The sequence below is a fragment of the Chrysochloris asiatica genome, unplaced genomic scaffold (assembly GCF_000296735.1).
Source record: "Chrysochloris asiatica unplaced genomic scaffold, ChrAsi1.0 scaffold00232, whole genome shotgun sequence".
NCBI lineage: Eukaryota > Metazoa > Chordata > Mammalia > Afrosoricida > Chrysochloridae > Chrysochloris > Chrysochloris asiatica.
The window spans coordinates 211,816-234,941 of NW_006408750.1; the positions used below are offsets into that span (position 1 = coordinate 211,816).

A 23,126-nucleotide genomic window follows, 5' to 3' on the forward strand; every position below is an offset into this window, starting at 1 on the left:
GCCAGCACCCAGTCCCTCTCTTTCCATGAGTCCAGAGTCCTTAGCAGCTCCCTCTCTCCATGTCCTCATCTCTGTCTCTATCTCTAGTGTCACTGCTTCTGTGGATATGGTCCCGCACTCTGCTTGTGCACTTTCTTGATAGTCCTAAGGTCCTCTGTTTCTGATAACTACTCCCTATTTTTGTTACAAAACTTCTACCTTTACAGTTGTGACAGTCACAATTAGTCATGATAACAATTACTCACTATTGAATCAAAGAATCTTATCCCCATCTCTTTTCACTAGACCCATCTAGACAAGATGAAAACTTTTCAGTTGGGACTCTACCCTCCCCTGTACACTCTTAAACTCCCTCCTGATAACTTGTAAGCTAGTCACTTCGTGCCTTTATCGCCCCCTCATTTTGTAGCCGATACCTAAGTTGCCCGTCCCTATCTATCCTGTATACAGAGGGGATAGCATTGATACTTGATGTGGAGACTCCTTCCCTCTCAGTTGATATTTTAAGTTACTACATCCATAAGTATAGGTCAAGTTCATCAAATGATGGCAATTTACGCTTGTGTCCTTTGTCAAAAATTTGTTTTATCTTCCTCTAGTTGAGTTCTAATTATCAAGCCATCGAAACTCCGTCAAATGGGTACCATCTGCAAGTTAGGGTATTCTTGTGCATCTCCCCCTCACTTTATTATCAGCTGGATGCTTCACTCTCAGCTCTAGCCCTCCGTGGTTATGTCCTTGTCCATGGGCTCAGGAATCCCCAGGTCTCACCACACTTCAGACCAACCGACCCATCCTGTTTTTCTCATCTTCAGGTCAACGGGAATCTATGGAGCGTGGTTGAACTCAGCCCACTTCTTCATTGCTGCCTTTCCCTCTCTTCCACTCACCAATAGACCAACATGGTTGCCAGCAAGCTTACATGCCTGCTTTTTGTTCCATTTGAGTTTCAATCTTGGGGGCGGGTTTTGAGTTTTGTCTTGAAGGGACTTGATTGCTTGCCTTGATGGCTCCCTGGTGAACAACTTGCTTGTTCTTGTAGTAGCCAGTCATACTACCATTTTTATTTTGGATTTTTCCTGTTGATCGTTCTTTGAAGATGTATTTTATTATTGCTCTAGCTGTTTCAGGCTGGTTTGCTTGTCCTTTCTAGTGAGAATGTCCCCCCTCAGAAAGTTCTGAGTGGGGCTCAGAATTCCACTGAAGGTCCTATAAACTGCAAAGGCTCTGCAAGAAGCCGATTTCACTGGGCAAGTTCTAGAACCCCTTTTAGGTATCCCAATCAGTTATAAGCTGAAGACGGGCAGACAAGCTCTCTGTAAGCATGTTTTCCGACATTCCTTTCTATCCTATTCAAGTGTCTGTTTTACAGTAGTAGGCAAGGGAAACCAATATTCATAAGTCAGTCAAGCATCATAAAATTATTTCCCTTCTTCTTGATCCCTGTATCACAGAGCCATATTGTCCCATAGTTGAGCATACATCACTATTTACCTTTGTCCCATTTAATCCATGCAAGCTGCCTCAGGGTTTTCCTATCTTCCTTGTTCTTCCACCCCCCTTTGCCTGTTGTTTGTACTTTTGTTACTATATTCGATAATCTATTGTTAAATCTAGGCCTGCTTTTTCTTCTAAGAATTTTATGGTTTTAGTTTGCACATTTTGGACTCCTGGTGTGGCGCTATAGGATCGGCACTGGACTGTGAATCATAAAGTTGACAGTTCAGATAAACCAGCTGCTCCTCAGAAACCCTATGCAGGGTCACTATGAGTTGGGACTGACTCAGCGGCACTTAGCAACAACAGCTTGCACATTTAGGTCCTGAATTTGTTTTGTGTATACTCTGAAGCATGGATATGGTTTCATTTTTCTGCCTGTGGAAATTACATTTTCCCTGCACCAGAGAGGCTCTTCTTTCTCCATTGAGTGTACTTAGGTTCCTTGTGAAAAATCAGTTGACCCTTAGATAACTTCGTTTATTTCTGTACTCTAAATTCTCATTGGTTTTTGTTATACCAGTACCAGACTGAATAGCATGTTTTAAAATCAGAAATTGTGTTCCCACTTTGTTTTTGTCTTTCAACACTGCTTTAGCTATTTGTGGCTGTTGTTGTTGTTGTTGTTATGTGCCGTGGAGTCGGTTCCGACTCATAGCTACCCTGTACAGGGTTTCCGAGGCTATAAATCTTTATGGGAGTAGAAAGCCTCATCTTTCTCCTGCGGAGCAGCTGGTAGTTTCAAACAGCTAACCTTGCGGTTTGCAGCCCAATTAGAACCTTTTTATACAAGGTGCTCTGTATTTTCAATGGGTAGGTAAAAAAAAAAAAAACTTTATAAAGCAGTGTTGCTACTATACAACTATTGGTTTTCAACTCAATCTGGAAGAAAAGAGAAAGAAGGAAACCAGAGACTGTTAAGAAGAATCTATTCTGTAGGATTAATAGTATACACAAAACACAGCCTCATCTACCATGAAACCAAGAGACCTAGATGGTGCCTATGACCACCACTGACCATTCTGATCAGGGCCACAATAGATGAATTCTGATAGAATGGGAGAAAAGTGTGGAGCCGAACCTCAAATTCTGTAAAACAAACAAACAAAAAACCCAGAATTACTGGACCAGTTGAGACTGACACACTCATGGAGACTGTTATGCTGAGAAAATACTCATTAAATATTGAACCAAAATCATCCCTTGAGATCTCTTCTTAGCTAAATGACATATTGACTTACAAATTAAAAGAATATCACCCAGGAGTACTGCACTTCTTTTTTTAAAAAAAAAAAGTGAACCTCAAGAACTGTGACTTTGTTACTTTGTTAGTAGGTGATTGGGGGCAGATGTAGTTTTAATGGATAAAGGTATTATGGAAAAGGAAAGTTTTCATGGAAAAACCCAGAAAAGGGAAGTGAATTCAGTCAGCTGCAGAGCAAGTTCTGTGAATGTGGTCATTGGTTTGGCTTCAGCAAAGGATGTGTGAAGAGAAACAGAGGAAGATGTGACCAAAACGTTAGGTTGTAGAAGCTTTAGAATGCTAGGCTGAGGTATTTGAACTTAGAACGTAAATGAGAACAGTTCTTCAAAATTTTTATGAGTTTTGTTAAGAGTAGGTGGTATTTGAGAAACATTAACCTGATAGCATGTTTCAGGAGAAATTAATATGGTAGAGATCCTGAGGGCAAGGAGAACAGAAGACACTTGCAGTATTATTAAGAAGTTACTTCAGTGTCTTGGGAGCAAATCTCTGAGTAATTATGCAAGAAACAGAATTTGGTTTTGGTTTGACAAAGTTTCATTTATTCTGCTTATATGAGGTTAGAGTATTAGGTATTTAATTTGTTTAATTAACTACAAAAAAAATCCTTATAAACATTTCAAACAATGTAGGGAAGTGTGTTATGTTAAAGATTGAAAGCTGCAACTGGCACTTCCCGTTTTCCTACTTCCGTCTCCCCGGGGAACCACTGTTAACAGTTTGGTATGGCTTTTCCCAGTCTTTATTTCTGTGTAGGGCAAGTTTTGATTGTCCCTTAAAAAAGGTACTTAAATATATAAAATGTATTTGAGGAACACTTATTGGGCTCTGTGCCAGTCTCATGTGTATTTCTAAGTGTTGTCAGTGTCTTAGTACATATTCAGTATATTTTGTTAATGCCTCAGTACATATCTACAACAGTTTAAAAAGGTAGACTATACATATGTCAAGTGTTAGTCAGGATTGTATTCTTCCTAGACTTGGAATTTATGTTATCAGCGTAGGATGGGAGAATGGAAAAGATCCTACCTGCCAGTAAGCTTGGAGGCCCATCTGCCAATAGGACGCTTCTGGAGTTGTGCCATGGGCAGCCCTCTAGACTCTGCATGTATGCTCATGCTGTCCTTTCCCCAGGTCAGTCTCATAATGCACTTGAGCTAGTTAATTTTATCTTCTTAATATAGGCCTTGGATTACTAGTATTCTAGAATTTAAGTCAAATGTGTAAGTGAGTTTTCTCTTTTTTCTTGTCTTTTGATCCATGTGTGTATAGGTATATATAAAAAGGAAAAAAAAATGAATAGTTCTTTTGTGAATTCTTTCATTTTTAAAGTCTTTTGTAAAGAATTTGGGGTTTTAAGAGGAAATATCCCTTTCATCTAGAAAACTATGGGGATAGAAGAAAGATATATCTGTCATTGTATCTTCTACTTATGAGGTAAAAGGAAATGTTGAGCGCACACTGAGCCATAAATGCTCATAGTTTTGAATTTAGCCAAGGCAATAAATTTCCTCACTGGGACTCCATCCCTCCTTCCCATTTCTTTGTTTTTCTTAATGTCTTTACTTTGCTTAGAAATAATGAGTTATGAATTTTCCTTATTCTTTTTACTTTTTGTTTAGGATGAGGATTTTGTGGGCCGGGATGATTTTGATGATGCTGACCAGCTGAGGATAGGCAATGATGGGATTTTCATGCTAACGTTTTTCAGTAAGTACATACACATAGTAGAACCATCTACCATAGACTAGAGTGCTTTCAATTTTGGATGAATCTGACAAAATTAAAATAACTAGTTGCGCTAGTATGTAGTTGTTGTTAAGTGCGGGTGAGTCAGTTCCAACTCATAGCGAACCTGTATATGGTTTCTGAGTAATGGCCCGTGGCTTTGAACTACTAACCTTGTGGTTAGCAGTGCAGTGCTTATCCTACACCATCATACCAGAACTAATAAGTTAATACATTATTTTCATTTGGTGTCTTTTTCTGGGATGTTTAGAACTGACTACATTTTTTTATCTTACTTATCTACCTTCTCTCTTCATCTTCTACAAAGAAACTTCAAAAAGTTTATAGAAAAATTCCATTCTTCCACAAACTTTTTGAAGCTCCGTTATATTTCTGGGAATATCTATGGTAGGTATAATGAAAGCAATTATAAGGAAAGTTAAGCCTTTTCTTGCAGATCTGTATTGCTCCTACTCATACCTGACCCATGGAAGCAGAATTATATGCTTTTGGTTAGTTTTATTTTGCAAATATCTATTTTCTAACATAACCAAAGTTGGTCTAGTTTTCTCCTTGACATTATTTTGTATTTATCTTTCCATGTGACTAACTCAGAAATGAGCAACCATTTCTTTTATTTACTGTGTTAAAACAATAAAATGGTTTCTTCCAAGAACATGCATTGCTTTTAGGGGTGTAGTTTTGAAGCTGTCAAAATTCATAGAAGCAGAAGGGTGAATGACCTGAATCAGCAGATTACTTGTGGCACTGACTTAATGCTCAAGGCATCTATTTATTGGAGTGTAAACACAGTAAAGGTGAATGAGTATACAGTTTGTGAATGTTAAGGGATATTTGAAGGAATCCCTAGAAGTAGACTTAATAGTGTAAAACCTGCTACTCAGAGAGGATGTTTCTTGTTTGCTTTGGAGGAAGACGGAGTCTTTTATCATAGGAAAACCATTTCAACAAAAGCAGTAGAAGGGGCTTTTTTACTCCTTTGGTACAGGGCATGTCTGATATCCTTTTCCTCTATGTTTTGACAGTGGCATTCCTCTTTAACTGGATTGGGTTTTTCCTGTCTTTTTGCCTGACCACTTCAGCTGCAGGAAGGTATGGGGCCATCTCAGGATTTGGTCTCTCTCTAATTAAGTGGATCCTGATTGTCAGGGTAAGTTGTACAACTGAATAGATGGAGTCTGCAGAAGGATGATACTTAGATTGATTTTGAATATGTGGGTTTTCATTTGTGTGGGGAGTTTTTGTTGTTGTTATCTCAACATTTAAAATATGATTATTAGTTTGTTTCTGCTGGTTTCATGATGAACTTAAACTGAAATCAGTTGCAATTGGATTGTTTGATTTATGCACACAAATCTGGTGAATATTGATTGTCCTTGAGTATGTATCCTACAGGTTGTTTGCCAGCACACTGTATTTTAATTATCAAATTGTGAAACTGTTAGATACCAAAGCATCTAATGGAAAGCAGAGATAAAATTAGTTACTAGCCTTTGTGTGTGTGTTTTTTAAACAGAAGTTTTAACTACATTTACTAATTTTTTTCTTCCAAAAGAAAGATTCTTTTGTTGAAATAGTTTTTTTTTGTTTTTTTTTTAAACTGAAATTAACTTGTATGAACTGAAATTAGCTTGTATCTATCAGGATACTTTTGGTTGTAAGTAAACAGAAAACCAATCTCAGAAAGACTTAGGAAACAATGAGGAGAATTGGTTATTTCCCATAACAAATTTTAAGGTGAGCCTGCTAAGTCAGTGATTTGGTAATGCCATCAGTAGCACCTAACATTTCTATTTTTCCTGCGCTGAACATGTTGGTATCCTTCATGGTCAAAAGCTATCTCAAGTGTCAGTCACATCGAGACACAACAGTGCTTAACAAAAAAAGGGAGTCGTTTATTCTCTTCCTTTTCTGTTGAGGAGCCAGGAACCACCTCAGAAGCCCTCATCAATTCCTGTTGGCAAGAATAGCATCATGTGCCATATAATGAACTCAAATCAATTCATGTAATATATGCAGTACTTCTTTCTGTTATTGTTACATTGGCTTGTACTTTGCAGGCTCTTCAGTTAAAATGTGTTTCTTAAGATACTGTAAAATGTTTTACTTTATTTTTCAGTTTTCCACCTATTTCCCTGGATATTTTGATGGTCAGTACTGGCTCTGGTGGGTGTTTTTGGTGCTAGGTAAGTAAGTGTTTTTAATTTAGAAAACATTACATTAAATTTTAGAAGTGAAACTACTTTTAGTAATCTCTCATCTTGTTTGTTATACGTTAATAAATTAATGTAGCAATAATACAGTTTTTAAAATCTTTCTCTCTTTGAATACTTTAACAAGATCTTAAAAATGAGGTTGTTGTACATTACTCACCAGAGTAACGTATACATTAATTGGGACATATATTCCTTAACCCATTCATATGTACACGTCAGGTCGCTGCGCCCCCATGTAACCAGTGGGGCATGGTGATAAAATGACTATAGTCCATTACTGTGAGTTACTGCATTGAAGTATGCTCAGACTTAACCCTAAGTTAATTATTTTCAACACTTTTCTTCTGAGACATTAAGGCAAAGTAATGAACTCTATAAGTGAGTTCTTTTAATGTTGGCTTCTTTATTCTTTTAGAAGATGTATAAAATAGAATAGTAGAGACCGCCATTGCTGTCCTTTCTACAAAACAATACTAGGGCCATCTTGTAGTATTTGAGATACCGTGATTGCCTTGCTCTGTCTTTGTGAAATTACTTTCTTCTATCTCCTGTGCGCTGTAGGATAAGCACTGAACAGCGACCCACAAGGTTGGTAATTCAGACTCACCAGCTGCTCCTTGGAAACACTATACATGGTCGCTATAAGTCAGAACCAACTTGAGGCACTTAACAACAACAATGATTCTTGATGGCAAGGCTACTAATGAGTCTGGCTGGCACAGTCCAGCACCCATGCCTAATTATTTAATAGGTTAGGGCCTTGTTTACCTAGGCTGACCAAACCATGTAATACTGACTTCAAATTTTACTTAGAAAAAAGTATTTGTTCTGCTTCTGCCCATCCTACTCTACTATACTATTGGCATTTCAAGTGATGAGAAATAATGATTTTCCTCCACTCTTTTGATAACTGAGAAGCTTAATAATGAAATGACCAAACATTCTCCTCACTAAAAAAACACAAAATGAAACGTGTTATCATTATTAGTTTTGACTCATAATGACCCTATGTTGTTGTAAGTACCATTTAGTTGGTTTCGACCCATAGCGGCCATGTATAGGGTTTCCAAGGAGTGGCTGGTGAGCTTGAACTGCCTACCTTTTGACCCTATGTTGTTGTAAGTACCATTTAGTTGGTTTCGACCCATAGCGGCCATGTATAGGGTTTCCAAGGAGCGGCTGGTGAGCTTGAACTGCCTACCTTTAAGTTCAAACTGACCTTGCAGTCCAGTGCATTAACGCACAGCACACCAGGACTCCAATGACCCTATAGCAACTCTGTAAAGAGCTCTGGTAGCATGGTTACGAGTCAGGCTGCTAACCTCAAGGTCAGCACTTCAAAACTACCAGCTGTTCCATGGGAAAACGATGAGGCTTTCTGTACCGATAAAGACTTACAGCCTCGGGAAACCTATATAGGGTTGCTATGAGTTGGAACCGACTCCACAGCACACCATCAGCAGCAGCAGCAACCCCATAGACATAGTAGAACTGTCTCATAGGCGTCCGAAGATTAGAATCTTTACAAAAGCAAACTGTGGAGTGGGTTTGAACCACTGACTTTTTAGCAGCCAAGCACTTAACCCCTGTGCCACCAGTGTGTCTAAAATAATCTATAGGATTATTTAGGAAAAGTTCCTTTGCTTGTTTTTTCTCTCAACTGTGCCTTTAAGAGAAATGCTGGTCACTACCCTTCCTGCAAACCTAAAGTCAAAGTCCTATCCTGAAATGAACCAAAGAAGGAGCTTTCAAGCATATTTTTAGGTTGATTGTTGACATCTTTATTGTTGTTAAGTGCCATCAAGTCAATTCTGACCCACAGCAACCCTGTACAGAGTTTCCAAGGAGCAGCTGGTGAGTTTGCAGTTCAAATGACTTTGCAGTCTGACTCATTAACCCACAGTGTCACACCAGGCCTCTGTTGACATCTTAGGGAAGTTTTAAAAAAAAAAGAATGGATTTCCTTTTTATGTTTCCATCACTATGGGAAACAATATAGCATTTCTTCAAAAGGGTAGAAATAGAAATACCATATGATCAGCCAGCAATCCCACTGGGAGATAATCATTCTGTATGTTGAGCATATAATCTGAGAAGCTGGATTATATGAGGAAGAACATGGCATCAGAATTGGAGGAAGACTTATTAATAGTTTCTACCTGGCCCAAACCATGATATTTTCAGTTGAAAGCTGGGCAATGAAAAAGGAAGACCAAAGAAGAATTAATGCCTTTGGTGTTGGTGAAGAATATACCATGGACTGCCAAAACAACAAATCTGTCTTGGAAGTAGTACAATCTAAATGTTACAAAGAAGTGAGGATGGCAAGGCTTCATCTCACATACTTGCCATGTTATCAGGAGGGATCAGTCGCTGGAGGAGTTCATTGTGCTTAGTAAAGTAGAGGGTTAACAAAAATGAGGAAGACCCTCACAAGATGGCTTCTATAATGGGATCAAATATAGGAACGATTTGAGGAGGACACGGGTTTGGGCATTGTTTGACTGTGTTGTATATAGGGTTGCTATTGTCAGAACCAACTTGATGGCACCTAAAAGCAACAGGTATATATCCTAGAGAAATAAGAGCCATGACAGGAATAGACATATGCACAACCATTCATTGCAGCATTATTTAAAACAGTAAAAAGGTAGAAACAACTTAAATGCTCATCAGTGGACGAGTAGATAAACAAACATACACACAATGAAATACTGCCCACCATTAAAAAATTACAGTAAATCTGTGAAGCATCTCACAACATGGATGAACTTGTAAGACACTGTCCTGAGTACATAAGTCAGTCACAAAAGACAAATATTGTATGAGACCACTATTGTAAAAGTCAAGAAAGGTTTACACACAGAAAGAAACATTCTTGGATGGTTACCAGGGAGGGAAAGTCACTAACTAGATAGTAGACATGTGCTAACTTTGGTTAAGGGAAAGACAGTATACAATATGGGGTTGGTCAGCACAACATAACCAAGGCAAAGGGTAGTGGATATTCCAGTACATAAATTTGTACATTTTGAAAATACACCAGTGTATGTATATGAGTTGGTTCTGACACATAGCGACCCTATGACAGCGTAGAACTGCTCCATAATATTTTTCTAAGCTGAAATTTTTACAGGGGAGTCCTGGTATGACCCTGCAGGTTAATGCACTGCACTGCAAGGTCGGTAATTCAACCTCACCAGCCACTCTTCAGAAACCACCCTATACAGGGTCGCCGTAACTCAGAACCAACTCCACTGCTAACAATAATCTTTACAGGAGTTAACAACCAGGTTTTTTTTTTTTTCTGGGACTGCTAGGTGAATTTGAACCTCCAACTTTCTGTTAGCAGCCGAGTGCTTAACCATTTTGCCATCAGAGCTCTTTGATTCTGGTATAGTCATTCTTATTACTTCACTATCAGGTAATTAAGAAATAAATGACAAAGTAACATAAAGAAAGCCAATTCGTGAATGAAAATTACTACAATAGTTAAAGGAATCCTGACATCTAGTGGACCATATTCTGAACTGCAGGCATTTAGCAATAATAATAATAAAGGAAGGTGTAAGGAAGAATCCTCTAAGAAAGGGTAAACAAAATTTCCACTTGAGAAAAAGAGCTATCACTCTCTGCTTTATCAGTTAATTTTCTTGGTATACTGTTTGCTAGAAGTCACATGGTAAATTTTGATAGGTTTCTTAATGTGCTGTCCAAATGTGAATGTTTGTCCCTCATGTTGCTTTTTATTTCCATTTACACCCATTAGATTCTGAATGTGCAAAAGAGACTCTTACTTGACTTTTATGAGTATGTTTTCTCATTGAGGAAAGGGGAAATTTTTAATGGACAATCCTTTGACAATTGGAACAATTGTTTATATTTTGATAGCTTTTAACAGAATTGATAGCTTTTAAGTATTGCGATCCAGAGGGATATTTCTTGGGAGAGGACTTTAGATGGAAATTCTAAATTTATTCTTGACTTTTCTATTTATTTCTTCAAATTAGGCTTTCTCCTGTTTCTCAGAGGATTCATCAATTATGCAAAAGTTCGGAAGATGCCAGAAACGTTTTCAAATCTCCCCAGGACCAGAGTTCTCTTTATTTATTAAAGGTATTAAAGAAAAAGAAAAACAAAACAAAAAACCTTATTCTAATTCTAGTATGTTTCATGTTTCCATTCACTTAGAACAAAATCTAGAACAACTTTTAGTGTTTTAATGTAGACAGATTGCTTACAATGATTTAGCTTCTTAGGTCTCAAGTATGTTTTAAGACCTTGCAGGGACAGCATGCAGCTTGATGAAGCTCTTTTTTACCCCCCATCAAACTTTGAGGCACATGCTTTGTTCCTTGGTTCTTGAACAAATATTCAGACTGAGCCTTCCATTGCTACTCTTTTTTCAAGCTAGCTTTTAATTCTACTCAAAGCATTATTGGGCACCTTTTAAGAATAATGGAGCACAGTGAGCTGTGGATCATAGGCACTGGACTAGAAGCACAAGGTCAGTGGTTTGAGCCCACCAGCCACTCTGTGAATGCAAGGTGAGACTTTCTGCAACTGCAGGCAAAGATGGACAGCCTTGGAAACCCTATTTAGGGTTGCTATGAGTTAGAACCAACTTGATGGCACTAAACAACAACATTAAGAGTAAGGATTTGTGGTAAAGGGATATAAAAGGTAAGGAAGGTATTGCTCCTGCCTCTCAGCAATTTCAGGTTTAGTAAGGGATGTTTCTCTCTACAAAAAAAGTGTTGATAAAGCTAAGTTAGAAAAACTATCTTAGGAGAAAACTTTAGGTCAATTTTCTGCCTGTTCTGACAGTACAGAAGAAGCAGGGATCTTAGTATCATCAGAGAGTCAAGATACTCAGCTGGGACTTGGGGGTCCTAAATTTTGAATCCCATATCTTGAAACTGCTTCTCGCTGTTTACGTCAGTTCCAGAAGATAGTATTCAGAAGGAATCCTTCAGGCCAAATCACTCTTGCTGTATATAATGCTGTTGTTATATACTATCAAGTCATTTGAACCACTAACCTCATGGTTAACCGTCCAGTGCTGATCCTACAGTGCTATGCCAGGACTCCATATAGTTTTGTAGGGGACTCCTGGTATGGCGCTGTAAGATCGGCACTGGACTGTGAGCCACAAGGTGCTTCTTGGAAACACTATATAGGGTTGCTGTGAGTCAAAATCAGCTCAATGGCACAAGAGGCTAGCCCCAGAGCAATTCCTTTTGCCTAGGTTATTTACAAGTTATTTACAATTATTTACAAATGTTAAGAGGCTCCCATCCCATCTCTTAACATTTGCCAGAGCGACTTCCCTTGTTGCCTTTTTGATGCTACTGCTTTGCTGGGGAGGAAGAAGAGAACAGGCCTTTCCTCTGCCTAGAACAAGAAGACTAAACTCTGCCAAGGCTTTTTTGTTTCACACACGGTTTTTACTTGAGGCTGATTCCATCCACATAAAGGCAGCGATAGGAAAACTGAGAAAAAGTACTCTAGAGGGAAAAAATAAAAATGAAAAAAAGAGTACATCAGAGAGACCTCTCTGATACTGAGATCTAATAGGTCTTAGACTGTACTCCTTGCCCCTTGGAAGTTGGTCGGGGTGGGTGGATTGTGGCACTCCAGCACCACCTAGAGGCCAGTCCCATTGAAGGCCTCAGGCGAGGCTTTGTAAAGAGTGTAGTAGATGACACAGACCTTTAACAATAGGTAGAATTTCAACTAGTGGAAATCAGATGAGGTGGGGAAGATGGAAAAAAAAAAAAATTTTTTTCCCAAGTACAGTATAATAATAGTAGCAGTCACTAGTTTTTTTTATGTACCAGATACTATTAAGCAGTATACTTAATAGCATTAAGCAGTAACAAAGGTGGTTATGTTGTTGTGTGCTATGGAGTCGGTTCCGACCCATAGCGACCCTGTACAGGGTTTCCGAGGCTGTAAATCTTTACGGAAGCAGAAAGCCTCATCTTTCTCCCACAGAACAGCTAGTAGTTTCGAACTGCTGACCTTGCGGTTCGCAGCCCGATTCGTAACCACTACGCTACCAGAGCTCCTTGAGGTGGTTATAGTGATAGGAAAACTGAGAACATGCATGATAAGAGTTTGTGGGGGGTTCAGAAAGTTCATGGAAAAATGGAATTTTCCACAAACTTTTTGAAGCCCCTTGTTTATTCACTAGCATTTCTTTAAAAAATTAAAGCATACAAAGAACACAGGCTTATGTTGGTTGAAGTTCATTTCTTTGAGCAAGTATTTATTTGAAAGAACATTTTGATCACTGTGACTTTAATTATTTTGTTGTTGAGCATATAGAAAGCATAACATATGAGGATAAGTCAAAAAGTGTTGCTACGAGGATTCCGGTTCATATATACATGGGTTTGTTCTAAACAAAACACGTTTAACATGTCTCTGTGATCAGTGTGTGGTTGCAGACAAGTTCTCTCAGTAATACATTTGTCTTAGTCTTGTTAGGTTACTTAAGGAAAGAAAAAGGTGCAATCAAACAGTGGCTTCCTAGAGGGTCTGATGGGCTGGTTAAGTGCAAAACAGTGAGGTCAACTCAGAAGATTACAATGACTGTTGTGGGGGATCTCAAAGGGGTCATCTTGATAGACTTTCTCAAAGGACACAAGACACAGTCACTATGAAGACATTGTAAACTGTTTTACAATGTTTTGCTAGAAGAGTTGTACCAAGGAATTCTCTTCCATCATAATAGTGTACATGCTCATTCTTCGAGTGTAGCAAAGGCTGTCCTATGAGAATTTCATTGAGAGACCTTACCTCATCTCGCCTACAGCCCTCACTTCTTTTTGTTCCCCAAAGTCAACATTCAAAGGGAACACAATTTGAGTCCCCTGAAGCTGCCCAAACTGCCATTTTGACATTATATAAATTGAAGAGTGTAGAATTCTTTGAAGTGTTGTTATGTGTTCTATCGTCTTGGTTCTGACTCATAGTAACTTCTAGGGTGTCTGAGGCTGCAAAAGGCCACCTCTTTCTTCCTTGGAGCTGCTGGGGAAGGAAACTCTGCCTTCAGAAGTGTATTGACTTAGATGGAGGATATGTTAAGAAACAATAGCTCCACATTTTGCTATTTGTTTGGTAAAGAATTCTATGGTTTTGTAGGAGTCTTAGTGTGACAGGCTGTAGAATAAGCACTGGATTGTTTAACCACAATGTCGGCAGTTCAAACCCAGTAGTCTCTCCTTAGAAACCTTATACAGGATCCCTATGGCTCAGAACTGACTCAACAGCATATAACAACATGATTTTGCAGCTTGCTTTTTTACTTACCTGAATTGTAAAACAATTCAGCTGTTTCTACAGTGACTTTGATTGCACTCTTTTCATTCTCACCCTCCTGAGTTGTTCTTCTCCCATTGGTTAACTCCTGGTCTCACCACACTTTGGACCAACCAGCCCTTCCTCTTCTCTCTCTCATCTCCAGGTCATCGGGAGGCTATGGAACATGGTTGAAGGCTTATTTATTTTTGTTCCTTTAAACTTTTTAGTGTGAATTCAGCAAAGGTCTACAGAGCAAATCATCAGCTCTACAGCCAAGGAATCACGTATTTTGCTTCATTATAATGTTTACAATCCCCTCCATCTACCAACAGTTAACAGTATTTACTTCTATTCACTTTAATTATTGCCTTCCTCCCTGTGTCTCCCAGTACCTTCATTTTTCCTCTGCTAACCTCCTTTGTGTTCTATATTGCCTACCCTGTCACCCATGTTAACATGTGTTAATGACTCACTAGCCTGTGAAAAATTTTCCCTTCCCTTTCGACTGCCACATTACCCCCGTAACCATCATAGATTGTTTCTTTTATTAAGAAAACCTTTTTGCAACTTTGGTCTCATAGAATATTTGTCCTTTTGTGATTGACTAATTTCACTTAACATATTGAAGGATCCTATTTTCTTATCCATTCTGCTCTTTATGTCTCTTGGCTGGTACATTTAATCCAGGTACATATCAGTATAATTATAAATTGTTGTTGTTATTATGTGCCGTGGAGTCGGTTCCAACTCATAGCGACCCTGTACAGGGTTTCTGAGGCTGTAAATCTTTATGGGAGCAGAACGGCTTATCTTTCTCCCACAGAACAGCTGGTTGTTTCGAACCTCTGACTGTGAGATTAGCAGCCCAATTCGTAACCAGTACGCTACCAGAATTAACCATAGGTGTGAATTAATTGTCATTTTTCTGTGTGTTTTCTTGCGGTGCTACTGGATTCTTTGTTCCCCCAAATTTTTTGTGCTGAGTTCATTTTGTTTATGGGTTTTCTTTTTTTTCTGTTGTGTTAATGTTTAGGTATTTCTGATTTTTCTTATTTTGATATGCAGTTGCATTATGTTTCTTTGAGATTACCCTGTAATTTATTAATTTTTGCCCTGCTTAAAACAGTCTGTTTTATCTTGAAATCTACTTGACTTCCGTACCATTTGGAAGTTCTACATCTACACTATTCCCTCTTTTTGCTTTGTAATTGACTTCATTATACATGGATATCTCTGGTTCCCTATTTTCATTCTTGTAGGTTTGTTTTATTTTAAATACCTGATTGAGTTCTGGGTTGTGTTATCATGAATGGTAATCTCAGGTGGTTGTCTGCTGCTGTTGGTTCTCAGTGCAAAGATCACCCTTTAGTATTTTTTGAAAAGTTAAGTCTGGCCATTACAAATTCCTTTAATTTCCGTTTATCAGGAAATGCCCTCATTTTGCTGTTGTATTTGAGGGACAGATTTGCTGGATATATGATTCTTGCTTGGCAGTCTTTCCACCACCCCCACCACCCCCACCCCCCACCGAGTTTTGTATATGTCACCTGACTGCCTTCTAGCCTGCATGGTTTCTCCTTTGTATGTAACTTTTTGTTTTGCCCGAACTGCTCTTAGTATTCTTTCCTTGATTTTGGAAAGTTTGAATATGCTATGTCTTGGTGATCTTCTTTGGGGATCTGTTTAGGTTCCTTCTGCTGCTTGTATGCTTATCTTCTCATCTTTCATGATGTTAGGCAAGTTTTCTTTCAACAATGCTCTGACAATTTTCTCTGTGCTTGCATCATCCTGTTCTAGAATTCTGGTCACCTGTAAGTTGTTTCTCTTCATGGTGTCGCATGTAACTCTTTAGCTTTCTTCAGATTTTTTCATTCTCTTTTCTGATTGCTCTTGTAGCATACTAGTATTGAGAGATTTATCCTCAAGCTCACTAATTCCAGCTTGATTGCTTCACATATACTCTTGCTCTTTCAATATATTGTCCATTTCTGAGATCTTAGTTATTAATCTTTTGGATTTCTAATTGCAGGTTTTGTATTGTTTCATAATTTGCACTTATTGGGCCTGTTTGGTCTTATAGTGTTTTTCTGAATTCTTATAAAGGGTTTTATTGTATTGTCCTTCCTTCTAATAATTCTTTGAAGGAACTAAATGGCTTAGGCCAGATTTTCTAGATAAGCAAAGCCAGTGGAACATATATATGTATATACTTGGCGAAAGAAGTTTATTGTCAAGGAAAGAGCTCACAATTACAGAGTCCCAGGTACCCAGCAGAAGAGAGAGAGTCCTTTCTGCATGTCCATTGTATTGGGAGCAGGCCACACTACCCTTTAATTGATTGACTGCTCATAGCCAATCATCACAGAGTTAACTGTGCCTTCATTAGGTTTCATCACCATGGGAATAAGCACATCCTAACTGCCAAACTTCTGGAAATCCTGACCTAGTCAAGTTGACACACAACCCTAACCATTACACCTAATTATTACTATTTTTAATTCTTTTTCAGTTAGATCCATTACCTTTTCTTTCTCCAAAATGGTTTCTGTCTTTGCATCTTGGTCATTTGTTTGATCCATTCTCTCTTGTTTCTTCATGTGAGCTAAAATTGTCTGTTGGCTCTGGGACTTGTGGGTTTGTCGTATTTGTGAAAGCAGTGCAATTGTTGGACCCAGAGAGGAGAACTCTCTGGGGGTACTTCTGTAATTCAAGGAGCTCAAGAGGTGTGGCATGAGGGATGTGACCGCAGAGTTCCTGGCCCTAGATGGAGTTCCTATTGGCCTCTGTATTATCTATGTTCAAAGTACTTAATCAGGAAGTAGTTTGTGGGGGCCATTAATGGAGCTGGTTTCAGTGTCTTTTAGGTCCACAGGAAGCTGGGAGCAGCATGGCTGGTCAAATGCTGGTGTGGTGGCTTGCAGAAATTGTAGGTCTGGAGCTGAGCCTATCTGAATTTAGACACCAAAGCGGTTCAGCTAGCCCCCACCGCACACTGGCATGGCTCCCAACCACGTGGCTCTGAACTATCGGAGAGCAGGTTCTCTGCTGGGGGTGATGAGGTTGGGGTCTGGCCACACTTCTGGTCACCAGGGGAATGTGAGGAGAATCTGGTCTACCAGGCCTTCTTCCACTGCCAAAGCTGCTCACAAGATGGTAGAGCTGTACCTGGCCAGCCATTCACTTGGCAGTCTCCCTCTCTCGTTGTCCCTGCTCAGCTTCACTAACCTTCCTTCTGAAGATCAGAGTGCCAGAATTTTCATCTGTGTCTGTTTTATTTTGTTTCTCATATCTTTGTTGTAAAGGGTCCATATAGTATGTCTGCCTAGTCCACCATCTTGCTGGAAGTCCTTTTTAAATTAATTTAAATTGTAAATTAGGTAAAGAATTAACAGAGCTATTCAGTTTTCCATTCAATAATTTACACACATTTTGTTTTGTCTCATTGACTTCAATCCCCACAATGTAATATCACTTATCCCATCATTACTCCCTGTGTGTCCTGTTTCCATTCCTCCTCCTTTTCTAACCCTTCTGAACTTTGTTCTTGGGTAAATGCTGCTCTTGTGATCTCAAATGGTCGGTTATTCTAAACTGTGTATACCTCACAAGTGTCATTGCTCCTCTTAAAGACCTGAATATTGTTTGGCTGAAAATTGAGCCATGAGGGTGAGTTTATTTCCAGACCTGAAGGGTCACTAAGGGCTATTCAAGTTTTAAAGGTTATCTTAGGGCAGTAGTTACAGGGGTTTATTCATCCTCCTTGACTACAGAAAAACTCTGTTCCATGGGAATATTAACTTCTGTTCTGCATTTCTCCCCTTTTGATCAAAATTCATTTATAGAATCTTTGATTTAAATGTTCAGTAATGGTAGCTAGGAAGCATTCTGTTCTGGTTTCATGGCAAAAATTCTTCATGGATGCAATTAGCTACACATTTCATATCCTCCATTTACTCCTAATGCTATATAGCCCCAAACTAATTTTAAGAAAGGAAACAAGTATGACTGAAAAAAAGGGCTCTCAAAATGTCGCTTCTGTGTTTTGCTATATGCAGTTTTCATCCAGTACTTTGAGGCACTTCTATACTGGCATAATAAATTATTTTTGGTTCTCATGGAAACAACTTGGGAAAAACTGTAAGTAACTCCCAATACTTACACTAAAAGTGACCTTTTGTTGCCATCTATTAAAACATAGAACAAAATTACCTCAAAAGACTTCTTTCTAATTAGCCAAAGCATATGTTATAAAAGCTCATGGACTGCAATCACAGTGGCTGCTCCCAGGTGCTCTTTCAGAGCCCAGGTACCCTTTTTAAAAGATCCTGTCTTAATAAGCACCATACTCTTGTTTCCTAGCCCACAACAAAAAGCCAGAAGGAATTACTAGTAGAGGCAGATACAGTGGACAGTAAAGAAAGCTGAGAAAATGGGACTATTGCTATGCACAATTTAAAAAGAAACAGATACCTTTTGTTGTCATTAAGTGCTGTCGAGTTGGTTCCAACTCTTAGCTACCCTGTATAGGGTTTCCCAGGAGCAGCTGGTGAGCTTGAACCACCAACACTGCAGTTCAAACAGCTTTTCGGTCTGGCGCATTTACCCACAGCACCACACCAGGACTCCAGATCCCTTTAGACACCACTTTAATCAGAAATGATTAAAAACATGTCCATACTTTTTCTTAATGCAACATCCCAATTTCTTTGATGCTTCCAAAAGTACTTACACATGTGAAACATAATATGTTTTCAAATGTATTATTTAAATCACATCTGAAATAGAAGTTTTTAAGTGTTGGTATTAGTGAATCAGGAACCTCTGTAACTAGAAAGTGATTACTCTGACCTAGTGAGTTGTCATTGAGTCTGTTCTGACTCATAGCAACCCTCTATAGGGTTTCCAAAGCTGTACATCTTTACGGGAGCAGAGCAGGAAGCTTCATCTTTCGCCTGTGTCATGGCTGATGGACTTGAACTGCTGACGTTATGGTTTGCAGTCCAGTGCTTATTCTATAGAGCCAATATGCTCCTTGAGTTATATTTACCTATTAGGCATCAAGTAATTTACCTTTTTTTTTCCCCGTGTGACGACAAATGTTTACATCTCTCCATTTTTATCAGCCATCTTTCTTCTCTGTCCTAATCAGATCTTGTTTTATCAAAGAAGATTCATCTTCAGTTAAAGTTTGATTTATTGCTATGTGTTATATTAAAGTTGTAGTACTGGGTTGCTATGAGTTGGAACCAACTTGACAGCAATAAACAACAATATACTAAAGTAGTAAAACCTCAGAAAGGTCTTCAGTGGAATTTTTGCTTCAATATTCACATCACATCCATGAAGCCAGCTCTTGGGGTGTCTTCACAGCAATCTGATCTGCTGTGTCCAGTTTGAATACCTGTTCCCCCTCCATTGCATGTGCCATCATTGTTTCTGCAACACTGTGGGTCAAGTCGATCTGAAAGGACCTGTAGCTCTTAGGCAACAAGCAAAGTCTCTCCAGCAATCTGTTTTCATTTGGTGTTTGCATGGTGATTGAGACGATCACCCATTGGTATAACCTGTTGTTATTAAGTGCCGTCAAGTCTGTTCCAACCTATAGCAACCCCATATAGGGTTTCAGAGGATCTTGAACCGCCGACCTTGTGGTTCAAACCGACTTTGTGGTCCAGTGCTTATCCTACAGAACCACACTAGGACCCCGGAGTACATTGTATCTCCTTATAAATTCATGTTTTAACCTAGTAGTCATTATTTTATCAATTAATGGAAACTGATAAAAGCTGAATTACCCAAGTCTGTAATGAATCTGACCTCATTGCAAAAACCTTCATTTGACATCAGTAAACCAGTTTTCTTTTTGCTTCTGCTTAACTTCTAGAGTTCTGTATTTTCTTGGGTTTCTGATGTCGCTGTTAATTCTGCAGTCTTTCAGTCTCTCAATATAAAGAAAAGTTATCCATGTTTGCTTCAAATCAGAACAAAACTGAGTTTGGAGTTGGGGAGAATGTTGACAATTTAAAAGATGTGTCTTTCCCCCAGTGTTGTAGCTTCTATGCATTTTGGAAACCTTTTAAAAGTTTATACAGTAGTATAGTCAAGAAATAATATATTTTAAAAAAGGTTTCCTGTGCCTCTCAGAGTAATTTGAAGAGAAGCAAAAGTAAGTTAAGGACTTACCAAGCCTCAGTGGGTACCAGGTACTACAAAGCAGTTTCTCGGTACATATTTGTTAACTAGTTAATCTATCTCTTGCTCTTCCTTCGTTTAGCATTCGTATAGGGAGTTACTTACATCTTTCGCATGTTGTTTCCATGAGAACCAAAAATAATTTATTATGCCTGTACAGAAGTGCACCCAAGTATTGGATAAAAATTGCATATAGCAAGATGCTGTTGTTAGTGCTGTCGAGTTGGTTCCGACTCAGACCCCGATTAGGGTTTCCAAAGAGCAGCCTGGTGGGATTGAAGCACTGACCTTTTGGTTAGCAGTCCAGTATCCTACAATGCATAAGGGCATGATTTTGAGAGCCTTTAGTTCTTTTTCTTTCTTAAAATTAGCTTGGGGTTATATAGATCTGGTATTTTCCAGCAATATAGACTCAAAAGGTACAGTGCTCCTTAAAAAGAAAAGAAAAGAAAAACTTTCTGTGGTACCTGTGAATATGTCATGCCCTGTTTCAGTACAGAATGTCATCATTTGGCATCCTTTTAGGAAGTCTTGATTGTGAAAGATCTGGCAGAATTGTCAGAGTAAGCCGTAACTTCGGGTGTCTTAAGAAAGTTGAATGTACATGTGTGCATTCTCCTGGGTTAGTGTCTACATGCAGCATGAAGAAGTGCTGCTTCTCCCTGTCCTTTTGTTCAGCCCTTTGGAGAGAGGAGGACCTCTGACTTCAGGAGTATTGAGAAGAATCATTTATATTCTCCATAGTTTGGGAGACCTTGATAACCTTAAGGACTGAAAGATTCGTGTTCATTGAATACCTGTGATGTCAGTGGATAGTAATCTTAAAACTATATAAAATGTACTTCTTGTCGCTCCAAACATCCTGCTTTCCTTTGTGACAACATCCTTCTCTCAGCCAAAATAGCAAGCTAACTCTAGTTTCAATATTCAATATCCTTCTCTGGCAGATGTTTTCTGGCAAAGGCCTTCCTGCGTTTATGAATTCTCTCTCAAGAAGCAAGAGAACACCTGCAGGAAGTGAATCAAGATACAGAACACAGAGGAGTAATCACCTGCTTTACAATAATAAATAAAGTACTGTTGAAGAAGATCATTTTTCTCTTTTTGTTCCTAGATGTAAAATTTTAATAGTTAATGCAGAATTCTGTAATCATTGAATCATTAGTGGTTAATGTTTGAAGAGCTCTCGCAATCAAGTCTGTGACGTATTAATAATGCCTTATATATTGTTTGTAGTAATTTTAAATCGCATGAGCCACGTCCCTATAGTCAGTAGGGGGCAGTCTTGCTTTATTCTTTCTCCATCTCAAAATGAATTTGGAATTAAATATTTTAGTGTAAGATATGTATAATGCTGGTCATTTTAAAGGGATTTTCTCAAAAGTTAAAACTTTTGTTATGACTGCATTTCTAATGCACATAATACATATTTGCTGTTAAAATTGATCTAGAAATTTATTTAGTTGTACTGTGTGAACACTGAAGCAAAATCATAGTGCAAAATACATTTAAGGTGTAGTCAAAACAATGTTCTCAATTGGTAAATAATAAGTGTTCAATTTTTTTTAGTCTGTATTCTAAATTTTGCTGTGCCTAATTGTTTTGTGGTGTGTATCTAAGGGATTCCAAAGGTGTGTCACTATATAAAATAAAAACGACGGGGACACATGCAAATTAATGACTGAAATGTAATTCTCAATACTTTCTGTGTGAATAGAGTCCCTACCCCTTATTTTCTTTTTATCTCATGATTAGGCTAGGGGTTGGGAGAGGGGGAAAGATTAGGTACTAGCAGCAAAGAAAGAATTGACTTGTGATTTTTAAGACGATCCCTAACAGTCTGTACTACTTGCTTTTATAATGTGTTAGCAGAAACTTTGATGCATTATAAATATAGAATGATGTGCTTTCTGCCAAGTGGTAATTCACCTTGGTTTGCTATGTTAAAACTGTAAATACAACAGAATAATAATAAATGTCTCTTGTGTAGCAATTTTTTGCTGTAGATTAGTTTCATTTCTTGGTTTGCATTTGTTGATTACTTAAAATGGATTTTTTTTTTTTAATCTTACAGAACCAGTAAATATAAAAGTTGGTTTTAGGCCAATTTTATTTTATATTTTTCATTTCTAGCAGAAGATGCCACCTTCCTTTGTATAATACCAATGAACTCCTAGAAATGTGGATGAAAATTGGTTCTGTGGTATATAATAAATGATCTCACAGGAAGGAGTTGTAGACAGCTGTAATTATTTTGGAATTTCCCACTATGCTTCAATTTTTATACATGGTGGCGGAATGCTGTGGAGTCAATTCCGACTCATAGGCACTCTGTGTGAGGAGCTCTGGTAGTGTAATGGTTACAAGTCGGGAGTGTTAATCTCAAGACCAGCAGTTCGAAACTACCAGCTGTTCCAAGGGAGAAAGATGAGATTTTCTGCTCCTATAAAGATTCACAGCCTCGGAAACCCTATCCAGGGTCAACTGACGCCATGGCACATCACCACCACCACCACACCAGGTTTTCTAAGACTATAAATCTTTATGGGAGCAGAAAGCCTCATCTTTCTCTTGCAGAGCAATTGGTAGATTCAAACTACTGACCTGCCGTTAGTAGCGCAGCTCGTACTCCATTACGCTCCCAGGGCTCCATTCACTTTTTATACATAGTCTTAGACAATGTATTTCCAATGTTTTCTACACATTCTTTGATTTTACTCTTTTTCTCATTTGCATATAGCCATCAAGCCCTGTAAATACCCGCTTGAGATAACAGAGTCTGTATTTCTCCTGATTTCCAGTTTTCTCTTCCCTGTATTAAATATTAAATAAGATCAATGGATCTTATAGTATCAGTCATTTGATTTTTTTCTGTTTTTCACTTATTCAAATAAAATATA

General features: G+C 38.4%; 1 protein-coding gene across 1 annotated transcript in view; it reads left to right on the plus strand.

Moving 5' to 3' along the window:
- NDFIP1 (Nedd4 family interacting protein 1) overlaps positions 1 to 22,219 on the plus strand; it is a 62,272-nt gene extending 40,053 nt beyond the window's left edge. The window contains exons 4-8 of the mRNA XM_006873258.1: positions 4,384 to 4,471; positions 5,536 to 5,660; positions 6,630 to 6,696; positions 10,737 to 10,842; positions 21,174 to 22,219. Of these exons, the coding sequence (XP_006873320.1) occupies positions 4,384 to 4,471; positions 5,536 to 5,660; positions 6,630 to 6,696; positions 10,737 to 10,840 (384 nt within the window). The 3' untranslated portion in view covers positions 10,841 to 10,842; positions 21,174 to 22,219. The remainder of the gene's footprint in view (positions 1 to 4,383; positions 4,472 to 5,535; positions 5,661 to 6,629; positions 6,697 to 10,736; positions 10,843 to 21,173) is intronic.
- Positions 22,220 to 23,126: the final 907 nt, after the last annotated feature.